The 18,999-nt window shown below is 36.0% G+C and overlaps 1 protein-coding gene across 2 annotated transcripts in view; it reads right to left on the bottom strand.

Moving 5' to 3' along the window:
- The window catches only part of Ctdspl2 (CTD small phosphatase like 2), a 51,826-nt gene that overhangs the window by 5,398 nt on the left and 27,429 nt on the right, over positions 1-18,999 (bottom strand). For both annotated transcript variants that reach the window (XM_041678828.1, XM_041678826.1), the window contains exons 8-12: positions 16,886-16,972; positions 6,881-6,943; positions 6,701-6,780; positions 4,033-4,159; positions 1,964-2,059 (exon numbers count right to left, since the gene is read on the bottom strand). In XM_041678828.1, the coding sequence (XP_041534762.1) occupies positions 1,964-2,059; positions 4,033-4,159; positions 6,701-6,780; positions 6,881-6,943; positions 16,886-16,972 (453 nt within the window). The remainder of the gene's footprint in view (positions 1-1,963; positions 2,060-4,032; positions 4,160-6,700; positions 6,781-6,880; positions 6,944-16,885; positions 16,973-18,999) is intronic.

Genomic DNA, 18,999 nt, shown 5'->3' with positions numbered 1-18,999 from the left:
AAATGTGAATTATGACGGTAAAATGCATCATTTCAGAACACATGTAAACAAAAGAGGAAACTATAAAAAGTAAAGTCAAGCACTCAGTATATAAACCTTTAAAAACTGGTAGGCCTTATTTTTTAATAATTTCTAACAGAATTCAAAACTGTTCATGGAAAACAATGGTGGGCAGTAAGGACCAGGGTTTAGAACCTGAAATGAGGCTACAGATCACTAAATTTGTTCTAAGCCCTCTATCTTTGCCCAGGGGAGGAATATTATTTATTCTTTGAGCATCCCGGCCTCCAGCCCAGGATTTCTCTTATAAAGCCCAAGGAGAAGGGAACCTTTTCTGAGTCCTTGTTCTCTCCAGTGCTTCTGGCTTCTCTGTTAATTTTCCTGACGAATCACTGAGAAGGAAAGCCTTGCTGTAGACATTGTGATTTGCTGGGCATAGTAGCACTCAAGAGGCAGGCGATCTCTAAAACCTGGAGGCCGGCCTGATACACATAGTAAGTTCCAGGCCAGTCAAGTCTCTGGGACCCTGTCTCAAAGAACAAAAAAACCACCTTGACCTATTTCTTTGGTCCATTTTACTGGCCACTGATAAAGCTTCCCTTGAAGACCAGCTGCATCATGGAAGGCTTTGCATCCTGCCTGAGGCAGAATCCTGGCAGTTCCAGCTGATCACAAATCTCCGCCTCCCATCAGAACTACCAGTAAGGATCCCAAATCATTTGCTCACCAGAACTACTCTCCCAGGCAATCTTTTTGTCTCACCACCACACACATGGCTGAACTCTTCCATGTCAGGGAAATTCTGAGCTGTTTTTAGCTCTCACACTCCTGCTTACTCCTAACTCCAAGCAAAAGCTAGGGGAAGTTTGTAAAAGGTTAGACTCCCTGAGGCTAACTGATCACAGTGTGTCTGCGTATCACAGTGCAAGGCCAAGCTCACTCTCGTGTTGCCAACAAGAGCCCCGCAAGTCCTCCTACTTTCTGCTTATTTTTGTACATTTCATAACAGAGGACTGTGAGTACTGAAAACTTTATCTTTTCAATATGCAAACAGAAACAAACTGTAGAGATTTTTTTTTTAAGACAAGAGTTCCATTTAGTCCCAGACTGACCTCAAGCTTACCATTCAAGAATCACCTTTAATTCCTGATCCTCCTGCCTCTGTGATCCCTAGTGCTGGGATCAACTGATCATTCATATGTACCACAACACTCAGAAAACTTTTGTTTCAATAGAAGAATGAGCCTAGTCAATTTCTACTGCATATTAAGTTTTATTAAAAAAAAAACCTATTAGTTTTTTTCAACTTTTGCCACAATCTTCTTTTTTTATTTTTTTTAAGATTTGTTTATTTATTATGTATACAATGTTCTGCCTGCACGAGTCCATGCAGGCCAGAAGTTGGCACCAGATTTTATTACAGGTGGTTGTGGGCCACTATGTGGTTGCTGGGAATTGAACTCAGGACCTCTGGAAGAACAATCAGTGCTCTTAACCACTGAGCCAGCTCTCCAGCCCCCCATCTTCTTCTTCTTTTCTTTAAAAAAAGATTTATTTATTTATTATGTATTCAGTGTTCTGCCTGCATATATCCCTGCAGGCCAGAAGAGGGCACCAAATCTCATTACAGATGGTTGTGAGCACACGTGGTTGCTGGGAATTGAACTCAGGACACCTTTTGGAAGAGCAGGCAAAGCTCTTAACCACTGAGCCATCTCTCCAGCCCCTTGCCACAATCTTCTACCAGTTAACTTTATTGTTTGTTGCTGTTATTTTTTAGGGAGGATTTCTCTATATATGTAACCTAGACTGCCCCCAATCTGATGATTCTCCCTCTTTAGTCTTCCAAGTTGGTACACAGTTAACTTTAAAAGCCAATACACACAGAGAGATTTGTTCAATATAGTTCAACTAACAACAACAGCAGCAGCAGCAATAAAAATCAAATAGATGACATACTTACCATTTCTACAAGCTTCTCCAGAAATGGAATCAATTTTAGGAGTTCATTGTCATTTTTATCCATAAACCAGCTTTCTATAGGAATTCCATTAGAAAGCTAAAACAATAAATATGTAATTAAGTTCTCTTTAACTACATTAGCCTGCTTTGAAAAACTTAAAAAACAGAGTTGAATAACTATGGACATAAAAGTTTCTCTGGAAAAAAATATTAGATTTCAGTGGCAGCTCAATGCAAGAGAGTTTGACTGACTGTTCAGTGTTCCTGACTTCCTCGGTGAGTGCAAAAGGGAAATAATAAAGAGCTCACTAGGCTATTCTACAATATTCATTCTAGAAAGTCACCAGCACAACGCTAGTCATTGTGGAGTAAAGAGAAACTACCAACCTAAACACTCTCAGACAGCATATGTAAGTACTTTTCCACAAGGACCGTGCCCTTCCTATTCATTGGTTTTTTTTCTTTCTTCCTTCCTTTCTTTCCTTTTTTGGTCTCTCCTTTTCTTTTTTTTTTTTTTTAATTTTTTTTTTAGTATTTATTTATTATTCATACAGTATTCTGTCTGTGTATATGCCTGCAGGCCAGCAGAGGGCACCAGACCTCATTACGGATGGTTGTGAGCCACCATGTGGTTGCTGGGAATTGAACTCAGGACCTTTGGAAGAGCAGTCAGTGCTCTTAACCTCTGAGCCATCTCTCCAGCCCTCTCCTTTTCTTTTTGAAACACTCTATAGTCACTGTTCTATTCTTTTAAGAAGGGGTCTTGAGCTGGGTGGTGGTGACACATGCTTTTAATTCCAGTACTTGGGAAGCAGAGGCAGGCGGATCTCAGTTAGCTTGAGGCCAGCTTGGTCAACGAGTGAGTTTCAGGACAGGATCTAAAGATACAGAGAAACACTGTCTTGAAAAACCCACCCCCCCCCCCCCAAAAAAAAGAAGAGAGAGAAGGGGTCTTGAACTGGGCGATGGTAGCATACACCTTTAATCCCAGCACTTGGGAGGCAGAGGCAGGTGGAATTCTCTAAATTTGAAGCCAGCTTGCTCTACAGAGCAAGTTCCAGGACAGTCAGGGCTATTACACTGACAAATCCTGTCACTCTGAGGCTCAGGCAGGCCTTTAACACCTGTGCTTAAGCAATCAATACTCCCACCCCAGACTAACCATTTTCCTGCTATCAACACATGAGTACAAGTAAAAGTACAAATACAAGGTAGGAAAAGCACTGATTTTAACAAAGTAAACTCTGGGGCAGGGATAGGGCTTTTAATTCCACCATTTGGGAGGTAAAAGAATGCTGAGTTCAATGTTGGCATGGGCTACATATACATATGTTGAGAGAGAGAGAGAAAAAGAGAGAGAGAGAGACAGAGAGACTGACTTAAAAGATAAAACAAAATGTCTTCCAATAATTCAAGTGGTAAAACAGAGCTATAGAAATAAACAGGCCGGGTGGTGGTGATGCACACCTTTAATCCCAGCACTTGGGAGGCAGAGGCAGGCGGATCTCTGTGAGTTCGAATCCAGCCTGGTCTACAAGAGCTAGTTCCAGGACAGGCTCCAAAACCACAGAGAAACCCTGTCTTGAAAAACCAAAAGGTAATATTAGCAAAATACACAAAAATCTAGCCAAAACACTTCAAATTATTTAAGTCAATAGACTAGAATATTGCTAATTTTAGTTTTCAAACATGTTTATAATTTCAAAAAAATATCAAGGGGCAGGTGGTGGTGGCCTGATCTACAAGACTACAAGAGCTAGTTCCAGAAGCTATGGCTGTCACACAGGGAAAACCTACCCTGAACAAACAAACAAACAAACAAATAGAAATGCTACTAAATGGTGTCCTGACCCCTCATTTTATCTGCAGATTTACTACTTAGATTTCTCTTAATTTATGTTGTACTTCATGTAGAAAACAAATTTCCACAAGTACTTATCCATTTGACCTTTCTAATCCTAAAAGATTACATAGTAAACAAAAATTACTGTTTTCTATCATAATTTCTTGGCAGCAATTGTCTTCTTTGTAATTTTTCCAATTGGGTTTCTTTAGGAATCTTCTCCCTACCTGATAGGCAAAGGCTTGTGGTGAGTTGTCAATTATTATAGTTTTGGAAAGATCTCTTCCAAGGATATTTAAGTCCTTTATATAGTTTCCTTGTACACAAACACAATGTTCTCGGAAAAGCCGATGCCTAAACAAAAATAAAAACAGATTTTAAAATATGCACTGAGATTCATATGCCACAAGATTTCTACATATTCTTTCTCTCAGGAAGCAAATTCAACTACAAACATTGGCCTAAGTTGTAGTATAGTTTCAATACAAAAATTCTTAGCAATTATTGAGACCTTTAAAAAAAAACACCAAATATTACAATGGTTTAAACAACTCTGGTTTATACTATGTCATAAAATAAAAAGGAAATTAAAACTTTGAAGTTGTTTTTGTAATTTAATTACCCAAGAAAGCTCAGCTCAGATGCAGCATTTGGTTGTCATCGAGGTCCTGCTTTTTAACCAATTTTCCAGATGGTTGACTGAGGCACAAGTGACTTGCCCAAGGTCACAGTAAGTCTGTGGTTAGTTGGAAACCAGGATCCTCCTGGCTCCCAGTCCTTTGCTCTAACCAGTAGACCACACAGCCTCCCTATCCCTGTACATGCCAGAATAGAAAATATAAGAAGGTGTGTTTTTGTATTGGGGTTAAAATAATTTTTTTTTTTTTAGTTTTCCTAATAGTTTTTTGAGAAAAGATGCTGAGGCCAAAACATTCCATCATTTCAACTTTCCCCAAACACTCTTATTTCTCTCTCTCTCTCTGTGCATGTGTGTGTGTGTGTGTGTGTGTGTGTAATACTGATTCAAAAAACAGGGACTGAAAAAAAAATCAAATGTAAACTAATAATCTTACAAACTAAATAGAAAATTCTGCCATTTTAAAAGCTATTAAAAGATGTGTAATTCTTATATACTATAGTAATTATGCAATCTAAATTTATAATCAGGATACTATTCTCTAAATATTACTAATAACTGAAACAGGTTTTTCAGCTTGAAAAACGTTTGTACTATATGCCTTAACAACTGAGTTTGTCTTGCTGCTTAACCCTTAACAAATGTTCATGAGCAATATACTATTCATGCCTGTACTTTTTGTTTTATAATTTCAAGAAAGGAGTATATTTTCAGCTGGGCATAGTGGTGGTGCATATACAGATGCAACTGCATCTCTGTGAGCTCCAGGGCAGCCAGGGCTACACAGAGCAACCCTGTCTTGGAAGAAAAAAAAAAAAAGAAAAAGAAGAAAGCATTTTCTACCCATACACCCTGTCCCAGTTCAATACCAACATTTAAAAAGCACACACAAACTCATCTTAAAAAACCAGTGCTAGTGGCAATGACGATTAGGGAGCTTTAGTTATCCAGCTACTAAGAGACAATTCTCTAAAGCACTTCAAAAAATTCCAATCAGTCACATTTTTTTCCTCTTTAAAAATCCAATATGGTAGAACAAATGAGCATTTCCAAGCGTGTAGATTTTACAATACAATGTAACAGCATGGCTCCTCCCCAGGAAATGAAACTGCACAACAGCCAGGACCATGCTGCTTACAACTGTTGCTACAATACTAAAGCTACTGAAAAGGAATCTTTTAACATGAATAGTCATCAAAGCAAAATCTAAATTTATATACTTTTATTAAAGTTAGGTACAGTGAGCATATTATTACAGTATACATTTGTGAATAGGAAATACCATATCTTATCTTTGTAACTTATTTGATCCTTTCAATTAAAAATTAAAGATCACAGTTTAATTGTAACCATTCAATAAAAGTTCTTTTGAGTTTGTTGAGACAGCATCTCACTGTATAGCTGGCATGAAACGCAGAGATCTGCCTATCTCTATTTCACAAGCTCTGGGGTTAAAGTCTTATGCCACAACACATGGGAATAAAGTATCATCAATAGTAAACTAGGTTTAAGATTTATAACTAAAGTATGGGAGATAATGCTCAACACAATATCCAGCTAAATAGCTGCTATGAGCTTCTTACATCCTTTCTCTCTTTTTTTTTATCACTAAGTCAGACGTACTCCTGCGCCTCAGACGATGGAGCAAGTGTACTACAGTCTTGACTAAAGTGTCTTCAGCTGACAGAAATAAAGGACTGATTTTCAAAATCGCCCAAGGCAGCCCTGCTACCCAGAAACACACTTCATTTGCTCGTTAATGACAAACACAAGGAACAGAGTCCAGTTCAGGATAAACTGCATGATCAATCCAGTTTTAATTTCCAGATAGATGCATGTAACATTTTCTCAGGAGAGAGGGAGGCAAATCTAGTCTTAAAGCATCCTTTCTACTATATTTCTAAATGCCATTACAAAGGCAATATAACAAACATTATCTCAAAGACACGAAAGTAAAACAAGCTCATAGTGAAAATATCCACCACCACCCGCCTCACCCAAATTCCCAAAGAAATGAAGATATAGATGTAATAGGAAATATATCTGACTTTGGGACCCTTTAAGGAATGTCTGTCTGAAGCCACATAATTAGAAACTCTTAAAGAGTTGTTTGTGAGACTTAAAAGACTCATTTACTATTCAACACAATAATCTCTAGATATCAGCCAACTGAAAATGGCCATTAAAATTAAATAAAGTCAAGGTAATTGCATGGATGAGTGTGACAGACATTTCTATGATTTCTTAATTAAATTTACCTGACCAGTTGCTTTTTAGGGTCTAGTATGTTCAGTAACTTGTCTGCATACACCTTCTTAGAAGCAGTAAAAAGAATGATCTACAAATTCAGGGAAAAGAAGTAATCATTATACATGATCTAAATATGGGTACTATATTGAATAAAAAATACATAAGTAATTTAGTTTAAGCACATTTACCTCATACATCTGAGACATTCGTTCAAGGAATTCCCTGAAGAATGGTCTTAATCTCACATAAACCTGAAGAAATGCAAAGATAGTTTTCAGCAAATAAACATAATATAAAAGTTCCTATTTTAAAGTAACAGAAATATTTACTAAGTATCACTCAAACCAAACATATTCCATGTACCAGAAGCACTTAAGATGACTTTTAGAGACAGTAATCATTGTTTCATTTTTAATAGCAAATACAACTGCATTTCACTGGAATGTAATTTCAAAAAGCATTTCAACTAAAAATAGATTTCCCTCATTATAGATTGTGATCCACCAATCAGTTCCATCTTCCAAGCAGGTAGCATCCATCCAATTATGCTGCAGGCTGTGAGTCCAGCTCTAAGCTGACCTGTATCAATGGACCTTCAATTACTCAGAATGTCTTCTAAAAAAGTACCTGTTAAAAATACCTATTGAATTTTTATATTAAGACAATAGTCAAGAAGGTGGTATCTGGATTGGCGAGTTTCAATAACCCCCCCCCCTTTTCTAAAGAAATCAAACTTATCCTTCACATTTAATGTTTCAGACATAACAACCAAGTTTGTAAGTATACAAAGTCAGTAGTTCTCAAAGTTTACTTCTCAAGATTTTACTTACACACATATATAAAAATTATATATGTACTGAGTTGGGTTGAGACGGTTTCTGTGTCGTTCTGGCTGTCCTGGAACTCACTTTGTAGACGAGGCTGGCTTTGAACTCAGAAATCCACCTGCCTCTGTCTCGGGAGTGCTGGGATTAAAAAAAGCGTGCAACACCCAGCTATATATTCTTATCTCTAAGTTCAGCTTCTTTCCTAGTGTTACTGCTCTTTTAATATGCTGCGACAATCAGAAAAAACACACAAATATAAGCCACAAATAACCACTGAAGCCACTTACAAAGACCGTCTACTCCTCTTCTTATGTTCACTCAGTGACTAAAGTTTAGAAAAGTTTTGTACTCCATCCACTGAAAGATGACTACTGATATCATATATCATAAATAAACTGAGTTAAACAGATTGTGACTTTGTAACAAGCCTGTGGTGACAACACCTCTAATGCACGCTTAGTGCCATCTACATAAAAATGTTCCTGTGACAAAAAGGCCAGGTCTGGGAATGTTTTATAGTAAAACTGGGAAAGCATGCAACAAAAGAAGACAAAAGTAACATTTTTCCAGTGACTTCCAGATTAGACTAAACCTGTAATAGCATTATGCACACTACTGCTATTTCTATGTCTAAATTTAACACACAACCTATAATTTGACATGCTTTCAAAATGAAAGGTAGCACTAAGGACAGAAGAGTCCATTGCTAGTGCTTCCATCCTGAGAACACAAGGGTTAAGAAGAGCTGTCTGTTAAGGTGTCTATCTGCAGAACAGATTCACTGTTTAATCAGAAAAGTATCACAAAAAGATTCAAAGACACAGATAACACAGTAGCTAAGGGTGAAAAAAAAATAGTGGTCAGGTCTGGAATAAGACTAGAGAGCTGTGCCTTGTGATACAAATGCACACAACCATAAAGAAAAATAGTAGAGATGAAGTACATGCCCAACAGGGTTTAAGACTCAGAAATCTATTAAACATGAATAGGAATATATATGAATCAGCAAGTCCTAAGTTTTGTTCTAGAAGAAAGAATTAAGGCATGTATAATATGGTCTTTCTTTGTTCACTAGGTCTATCTACTGGGGGAAAGGTGTGCTGTGGTGTACACGACATCGGTCAGAGGATAACTTTTTGAAAATCCATTTTCTTCTTTCCCCATGTCGGGCCCAGGAACCAAACTCAAGTGGCAAGTCTTTTCCTATTGAGCCATCTCATTGGCTCCAAAAATTTAGCTCCTGACACTAACATTATTTAATTGTATTAGATCACAAAGACAGACACAGCCATGCCTCTAAATCCTTCCAAACTTAAGCTCACAAGTAACAATTAGCTCCATTTTCCTTCTCCAAACTTCAGCCTCATACAGGATTCTATTCTGAAGCACCCACCCATCATTTCCTACCAACTATCCTCCTAAATAAAAACTCACAACTTTTTGTTTTGTTTTGTTGAGACAGGGTCTTAGTCTGCAGCCCAGACTAGTCTGGAACTTCCTATGTAGCCAGGATGACCTGGGTACTGTGGTGATCCTTCCTGCCCAGCCTTCCCAACACTGGCATTCCAGGCGTTTGTAGCCATGCCTAACCAAACGCAACTCTTAATTGTGTAAACTCTTAAAGACTAAAAGACTGATTTCACTCTAGCTAAAATGTTCTTCTAGACCTACAGCAATGCTATTTAGGTTAAGTCTGTTTTCAATAAACTAAATATATTTTGGAAAATAAGTTAAATTTAAAAATAATGCTTAATGATAGCAATAAATTATTACTATCTGGCAAGACTGACAATCACTCAAAAGTGGGTATTTGTGAATAAGTACATTTTGCCAAATTTTTAAAAATCAGAAACATTACAATTTGTTGGGTGGTAGTGGTGCAAGCCTTTAATCCCAGCACTTGGGAGGCAGAGGCAGACAGATCTCTGAATGTGAGGCCAGCCTAGTCTAGTGTAAGTTATAAGACCCAGTTTCAAAAAACAAAACGAAACAAAAAAATTAGAATCTATGGAGAACTGGCTTTACTAAAATTTAAATTTATAAAGAAAAATTATATATATACGTATATAAATACATACATATATATACAGACACACATATATACAATAAGAACCCAGTACACTACATTAACAATATAATAACACTACTTGACAATGAATAATAGTTTATTTTCTGTGTCCTCTTTGGTGGCCTGTCAATGAAAATTGATGTTCATGGTACTAACAAAACACAATAGAACCATAATTACATAGAAGACTACTTATAAATTGATTATAAACACTGAATTTAAGTCTGGTCAAACACAAATTTAACTTATTTCTATTAATTTATCAAAATTTCATGTTATTTTAACAATAAGACAGAGAAACAAAGCAAAATCTTACCTACAGCAATTTCAAATTGTGAGAAAATTACTAGTCAACTTTTTTAGGAGAAATATTTTACATGATTTCTAAGCCTAGATTAACATTAAAAACAAGGGTTTTTTGTGTTTTATTTTTCATATGATGGTGGCATACACCTTTAATCCCAGCACTCAAGAGGCAGAAGCAAAGCAATCTCTCTGAGTTTGAGGCCAGCCTACACTTGGTCTACAGAGTAAGTTTCAGGGCACTTAGCCGTTATTCAGAGAAACCCAGTCTTGAAAAAAAATCTTTGATATATCCTTTGAACTTATTGATATACATGTCTATAATTTAAAAAAATAGTAAGTTTATAGGGTAGAAGTATAGATCAAGGTTTACATGTATGCTTGGCTTAGTAAGGCGGGCCCTGGGTTAGCATTGAAAGAAACATATAGTCAGTAACTCATTAGAGATATATGCTTTTGACCCCACTACTTCAGAGGCTGAAGAAGGATTTCATTGAGTTTAATACCAGTCTGAGCAACAATAAATAATAAATAAATAAACAAATGCAAGTATATACCATAGAGAAAATACACTAGGTATTCCTTTAAACAAAAAGATAACCTGTGAGCACTAATGATTTAATAAGCAGAGACGAGTGCAAGTAATGTCAATACATGTGATCTTAGCACTTGGGTAACTGAAAGCAGAAAACAAATGATGCTGGAGTTTTTGAAGAATTAACTAAATGTTAAATTATTGGGGGGCAGAAGATCTTATAATGAATAGACATACTGGTATACAAAGCGGCTCTGCCAATTTCCAACCTTTTGGCACAACTTCATTTCTTCATCTATAAAATGGATCCCAATGTTATAAAGGGTAAACAATACAGGTAAGCATTTGGTATCGTACCCAGTGAATGTAAGGTGACAAAAACTGGTAAACACTATTACCTAGTTCTTTATTTAAAAGTCACCAGTCCCCCGTATTATGGGGTAGAACTGAGCAACCACAATCCTAAACAGAAAGCCTTACAGCTACCAACTAGTCTCTTAAAAGAAAAGCATTACTGACTCCACCAATACTTTCTTAGCATTAGCATGAAAACACAGAAAGGCTGCTCAAGTAAGAACCATGGAGGCCCCCACTTTATAACCTATAGGTTAATTAAGTAATCATTTGCCTCAACTAGTTCCAGTAAGAGGTGGGGAATCAATCTGGGGATGATCAGGGAAGGACTCAAACACCAGAACCAGAATTTTCCTTAACTATGAAATAGAATTCAATCTGAAAAGGGGCTTAGAGTCCAAACAGGATAAACTGAAGTTTAATGTATTCATGTACATTATTAAGTATTCAATGAAGAATAATGTTTATGATGGGAAAAAATAGCAATATATTTACACATAAATTTAAGTATATAAGTACTTTAAATGACACCTATTAAGAGAAACTATAATTACTTCAAGGGCAAAAAGAAAGTAGCCATTTAAGTAGCAAAATGTTGTCTTTAAAAACCATTTTAGCATAAGCCAACATGGTGGCCCACGCCTTTGCAAAGCAGGCAGATTTTTGTGCTATTAAGGCCATATGGTCTAGAGTGAGTTCCAGGCCAGTCAGCGCCTCAAAGTAAGACTTTGTCTGTAGTAGTAGTAATAACAACAACAATAAAAAAATCATTCTAGTGAGCAATCAACAACAATAAAAAAATCATTCTAGTGAGCAATCAGGAAGTTGAAAGATTGTGAGTTCTAGGCCCGCCTGGGCTATACATACTGAGACCATATCTCAAAAATAAAATTAAATAAAAACCACTCTCAAACATCATTTTAAAGATAATGAACCCTCCAATTTAGTTCACGCTGTAATCAACTCTCATCTCTTCTATATTTAAAATACTTTCAGCTGTTAAATAAGAACTTTCATGTGTAAAGTCCATCTACCCCTCCCCATATATAGCCCAAGCAAGCCTCAAACTCTTCTAAGCTGTGATGACATACATGCATCACCTCTCTGGCTGTATAATCTGCTTTTCTAAGTGATTTATTCCTAATTTGAGATACTTTAACAATTCCCATGAAATATATTTTCTAATTTTTGATAAAAAACTGTAAGTTTAATTTATATAATTTCTAATCTAAAAATCAATAATTATAACAAAAACATAGTGCCTATGCTTACGTACTAAGAAAGATGGGAAAGTTACTTTACAATTATTCTAAAGTATTATTTTTCAGGTAAGTTATTATCCAAATACTCTTCTCTCCTATCTAAAAGTGACATCAATACTAAATATTCTTAACCCCAAATACTATATACAAGGCATAATTATATACAAACATACATGTTTATGTACAACAAAAGAAAGTTTATAAAACTCAGCAACAAAATGCCTCTTTAATTATAAAGTCAGAATTTGCAAAAGAAAATATAATCAGGTATTGACAACAGAATTTTTCACTTAAATATATTTTTCTTCATGAAGTGAAAATCAAGCTGGTTTTCTAGGAAGAGCTAAAAGCCATTGACACTTCTAACTCTTTCTGTGATATGGAAAATGTCCTGAGCTCTATGATTTTCAAGAAAGAAAAGTAGGAAGAGGCTGTTTTGCTAACCAGCTCTCCACTGGCCTTTCTTCCCCACCACTCTCTCCATAAAAGCAACCTCAAACCAATGAAAGAAAGCATCTTTTACAAGTAGCTCCCTACAGCATCCTAGCTCCTTGAGTGCTTACCATAGTCTGATTTCTGGACAGCTGACCCAAAGTTTGTTGATTTTACTGATCCTCAGAAAGCCACTGACTGGCTAAAGTCTTAATGGTGAATACAGTCAAAGAATCAGATGCCCCTGCCTTACTGTACAGAATGAGGAGATGGACAACACAGTTGCGTTTGAGGCACTGTGGTCAGACATATGAGGTATCTTCTTTGTCTTCAATCAGCCATATTTGGGCTGAGTAGCTCTATTACATCTTCAAAAAACTGAGCTCCAGTTCTTGATGGAGACAGAGGAAGGTCATTGAGGAGGTGTTTCGGCTCAAGAGCTAAGTGAAAAATGTCTTTTGATTCAGTTCTGCTTGTGGATAGCAGTCATCTTCTGGATGGAAGAGGGAGTGAGATGACCTAGAGTCTTGAATTGGTGGATCTGCAGGAACAGAAACTAAATACAGTGGAGACCTCTTAACTGAGTAACACCACGAGATGGATTTCCTGACAATGTGTCATATTAAACTGACTACAAGTTTAAACGTGCAGTGGGAGTGATCATGCACCTCTTTCCAAATGAAATGCATCTGTACCATTTTATGAATATATCCTTCCTTAATCACTATGGCGACAATTCTTAAGAAGATGTGTATTAAAAAGTACAGCAATTCAATCTGTACTTTTTGTGAGTCTAATACCCTCAATTTCAAGTCCATTCTTTCATATTTTCCATATACACAAACAAGTCTGCCCACTATATCTAGGATCAGGAGTAATGTGTTAACTTTGAGATGAATCTTTTGTTTTCCCCCCCTAAGAAATGGAATTTAGGTAAATACTAAATTCAGACTTGAATGATTTATCTGCCTGAAAATTCTAAAGGCTGGTAGTATCTGAATTTATTCCTATTTACCAAAATAAGGAGAGTATATGTCATAAAGTATAGCAATCTTAGTAGTTACCAGAAACTTCCCTCAATCTTAAAAAAGCCTATTACCAGATCACCATGAATTTAAATTTTCTATATAAAAGTAAGAATTCTGATTAATATTTGGTTACTCACTTCTACTCAAATTTAAGTATATGCTCCCAAAATTATTAGGACAGCTAATTAAGGACTGTTAGCAAAATACAACCTACTACTTACTTTTTAAAATATTTTGTTCTACCGGAAGACAACCATATTTTTGGCTATTTTTTGAGACAGGGTCACATTATGGCGAGGAACTATATATATAGCCCAGGCTGGTCTCAAATCAATGATCTTCCTCCTGCCACAGCCTCCCCTGTACTGGAATTATAGAGTGCGGGATTATGGGTGTATGCCACCACTTCTGGCCAACTCTTTTTGATAGATGGTTCTTTCATGTTGGAAAAGCAGAAAAAGTGCTTGCAGCAAGAGCTGTAAAACCTAAAACTCCTGATTTAGATTTTGTTTTGTTTTTCAAGACAGAGTTTCTTTGTGTAGCCCTGGCTGTCATAAAACTTGCTCTGTAAACCAGGCTGGCCTTGAACTCACAGAGATCCGCCTGCCTCTGCCTCCCCAACCCAAGTGCTGGGATTAAAGGAGTGCGCCACCACTTCCCGGCTTTGATAATTTTTAAAGCATATTTAACATAATTTACACTTTAAACTGTTTTAAAGTAGAAAAAAGTAGAATTGAAATTAGATATAGATGACATTACAAACTGAACACAAACCTAAAATAAATCCCAAGTGGATACTTTATCTCACCTTTATTCAGAGCAAAAAGCTAATTTTTAAACACACACACATACACACACAGAGAAAAATGCGTGCACGCAATTCACACATACATACACACACGAGGGGGGGGTGCTATGGAATAGATATATTTAAGAAGTACAAGTAAATGTCATGGATGTGCTATGTAAATTTCACCTCAATAAGTTATTTTAAAATAAGAGTATATACAGTATTTATGGGTTTCCACCTTTATGTGGGCCATATTACATTACAGTGGTTAGATATGTAAGTTACATCTTACCTAATAATGTGGTTTCTCCAAAATCTCTTAGCTCATCCCAGACCCTTGTGTATATTCTTCTTTGCCAGTAGATGGAGACAACACCACTGAAAGTTTAAAAGACATCATTCCCTGTTTAAAGGGAGCTTGCTGGTCTGAAAAAAACTGGGGGGGAGCCCTAAGCCAAAGACTCCATTTTTAAAAAGCTACGTTAAAACCAGAAATCCAAGGAAATGTACCCAATATTAACTATGGATATCTTAAAAAATTTAGTAGAGGGGAATTAAATATGTCCTTCATAAAGTAAATAAATCATAATACTAAAAATGCAATCATTTCTACAGCTTCTAAAACTCAAACTTCCTGCCCACTGCTATTTAGATGGCTGGGTCACTTCACTCAGTTTCAGGAAGTGTGACTCATATGTGGAAAAGGTTTCAGAATTCTATAAAGGTAAGCATAATATATTGCATAGCTTTTCTAAGTATTACTTAATACATACAGTTATAAGCCTTTTATTCAAACAAAGACAATTATCCAGATCCACAGGAAAATAACTTTTAAAAAAAAAGGCAGAAATGGTAAAAGTAGTAAGAAAAATTTCTATATATACCCATACTGAAAGGAGCCAAATGGAATCTACTTCTCACATTTATTTCACTACTCAAAAAAAAAAAAAAACAAAAAAAAAAACAGAAACAAAAACACTACACACAAAACCCCCAGAAGCCATTTGTAAGAAATAAATTTCAAATCAGGAAATTTAAGAATTATCAAGTTTTACTTCTGAAATCCAAAGGCCTAAAACCAGTTTTCAAAGTCGTTCAAAATAAATAGCTCAAACCAAGCCACAAAGAACAACAAACCAGGCTACTACTGCACTCAAACAGAACACTAAGTTATTGCTATATTACGTATGTTGGCCGTTAAGACTCCCATCCCTTAACGGGGCTAAACATGAGCAACTGTCTGGTAGGGAATAGTTCATTCAGGAACAAAAACAAAAACGAAACAAAAACCACCTTAAACAAAGTAATAATCCAAAATAAAAAAAATTTAAGTATGTTTTCCTCTTGCCCTAATAATGTATCAGGAATAATATCAGATTACTTTAAAAGGAAATGAATATACTACTCAGATATTATAATACCCATCTAGATTAAATTAGACCAAAAATCACTAGTAAAATTAATCCTCACTACTCATGACTACACTACATAAAAGCGTTTGGCAAAGTAGCTCAAAACTACTTCTACTTAACTCTGAAATCTTTTTTTTTAAATATTTATTTATTAAGTATACAATATTCTGTCTGCGTGTATGTCTGCAGGCCAGAAGAAGGCACCAGATCTCATTACAGATGGTTGTGAGCCACCATGTGGTTGCTGGGAATTGAACTCAGGACCTTTGGAAGAGCAGGCAGTGCTCTTAACCTCTGAGCCATCTCTCCAGCCCCTTAACTCTGAAATCTTATGACTCCTGCAAGACAACAACTAAAATCTATCAAAAACCATAAGCATTCGCACGTGCCCATCAGCAGTACATACAAAACATACATACAAATGCCTACAACTTTATAAAACCCAAGGTGGCTTGGCTTCCTCTTGACACATTTGCCCTTTTCCAATCTTTCAGCAGCTGGTATGTATGTATATATCACACTAATGCAAATGCAAACACACAAAAGGACTTTGCAATTTTCCAAATATATTCATTGATTAATTAAGCCAATCCTGTGACAGGGAATTTTAACAAAAATATGGCCAACACAGAAAATCCACAGTAAAATCTTAACAGTATTTATATTTTGCACTGTAACCTGTCCATCAACAAAGATGAGAGAAATGCCGGTACCTAAATTCTTTATATATAAAAGTAGCAACTACAGGAGTCCTTGAATTCTGTGATTAATATAAATTAGGTACACTAAACTGTAATTTACAGATAACATTACTTTAGTAAGTAAAAATGACCAACAAGGAATGAAATTCTTTGTATTAATTGGATTTAGGGGGGAAATAAAGGCAAAACCCCCAGGTATTAACCTGGCAAGTTCTTCCTGGGGATCTGTATCAGTGTTCCTTGCCTCCACCTGCTGGCAAAGAGTATGAAACTAGTAGAGATCACAAGTTAGCAAAGTTAGAATTTTTTGGTTACAAATTAATGTTGTTCATATAACTCTCTAGCATTATGCTATTTTGTGTTAATCACTATTAAAATATAGATAAAAACTATTAATAATCTACAAAAAGAATGCTGAACATCATAAAAAAATTTTTCTTGGCTCAGAATGTTACCTAATAGTTTAAAAAGTCTTAATTACCTGATAAATGACATCTTGGAAAAGGACTGGAAAAGTAAGTGCTGCATCTTCTAGCTCATTCAGACTACAGTGCACTAGTGTTTCATCCTTAAAACAAACACAGAGTAAAACAAAACATTAAAAGAAACTTCAAAGGACAGTTATGTGGTCATGATCACCCTTCACAGGTGGAATTTATATGTCGCATAATGTGACACAGCATATTAGGACAGGGCTATTCCTATAGTTGGTTCTCAGGTCTAGATTTTAGAGCATAAACAGCACCATGATCCTTGGGAACTCTATTCCTTATGAGTTAGACTTAGTGGCTGTGATAAACTTCTCAGGCACCTCTGCAGCATATTCAAGTTTGAAAACCTTTGCTCTGAGCTCTGCAGCTCAACTTTTTGTTAAAGACCATTTGTTACTCTTTTTGTATTTTAACTTCCTTAAGAAAATAATCATTTAGTTTTTTGTGTTTTTTTAAAAAAGACTTATTTATTCTGTTTGCATGTATGCCTACAGGCCAGAAGAGGGCACCAGACCTCATTACTATGGTTGTGAGCCACCATGTGGTTGCTGGGAATTGAACTCAGGACCTTTGGAAGAGCAGGCAATGCCCTTAACCTCTGAGCCATCTCTCCAGCCCCATGTATACAGTGTTCTGACTGCATGTGTCCCTGCAAGCCAGAAGAGGGTACCAGATTCCATTATGAATGGTTATGGGCCACCATGTAGTTGCTGAGAATTGAACTCAGGACCTCTGAAATAGTCAGTGCTCTTAATTGTTGAGCCATCTCTCCAGCCCATCATTTAGGTTTTTTGTATTTATTTATTTATTTATTTATGTATTTATTTATTATGTATACAGTATTCTGTCTGTGTGTATGCCTGCAGGCCAGAAGAGGGCACCAGACCCCATTACAGATGGTTGTGAGCCATCATGTGGTTGCTGGGAATTGAACTCAGGACCTTTGGAAGAGCAGACAATGCTCTTAACCTCTGAGCCATCTCTCCAGACCCCATCATTTAGTTTTTAAAAGACAGTCTCACTATATAGTCTAGGCTATCTTCAAATTCATGATCTCCTCCTCTTGTATCACCTCTTGAGTGCTGACATTACAGAAGCATGTGCCATCACCATCTGTTTATACTAACTATATTTTATTGAATTAGCTCATGCAAGTCTAGAATCTAATTATTTGTATTTTCTCATATAAAACATCTTCAAACTTTTATAAGATTATTAATTTAGGATTAGATGTTATAGCATCTGAGTATATTTCATCTACCTTGATTAGACAGCTAATGAAAACTTATCTTAGGATATCAAATCCTGATTTCTTATTGAAAATAAGAAAAATAAGAGAGCTGCTCAAGAAAAATGTCTAAGTTAATACATGTCTTAAAACCTGAATGTTAAAAAGGACTGGGAATATAACTGACTTGGAAGAGTGTTTCTTACCATGCACCAAAGCCTCAGTTCGATTAGATCCCCAGGACTATATTATCATATAAGGGGCACATGCCTATTATCCTCAACACTTGGGAGATGGAAGCAGAAAATCAGGAATCCAAGCTCACCCTTGGCTATAAGTTCAAGGATAGCTTAGGCTATCTCAAAAATAAAATGTACTGCTAATAACCACCCTCAAATTTTTCAATGGGCTTAGTTAAGCTCAACTAAAATAGCCAGGCAGTGTTGGCACAAGCCTTAAATAAGTAAATAAATAAAAAACAAAAACCAAACAAAAGTAAAAGAACTGGCTTTACATCAAGATAAGTTTACTGAGAATTAAATAACACTTCTAATTATGGGATACCAGGAACAAGTTAAGCAATAAATTGCTTTCCAGCACATTAAATACATTTTTTTGATAAGAACATAAAACTGTAAGTAGGTGGTAAATGTTAATAAAAAAAAAATCACCCCCCCCCCAGAAATGGGTTGGTAAAAATGAGATATTCAATTTAAACTTTTTCTGATACCCAAAAGATATTAAGACACTCAGAAATGTAGATTTTTTTCCCAGATAGAAGTCTTGATAAACTTTATATATATAAAAAAGATTTATTTATTATGTATATAGTGTTCTGCCTGGATGTATGCCTGTAGGCCAGAGAGGGCACCAGAT

Source organism: Microtus oregoni, unplaced genomic scaffold (assembly GCF_018167655.1).
Source record: "Microtus oregoni isolate MIOR12 unplaced genomic scaffold, Mior012 000031F_ref0000149, whole genome shotgun sequence".
In the NCBI taxonomy this organism is placed as follows: domain Eukaryota; kingdom Metazoa; phylum Chordata; class Mammalia; order Rodentia; family Cricetidae; genus Microtus; species Microtus oregoni.
Note: the sequence above shows the minus strand (reverse complement) of the source record. Positions and strands in the feature narration are given on the sequence as shown.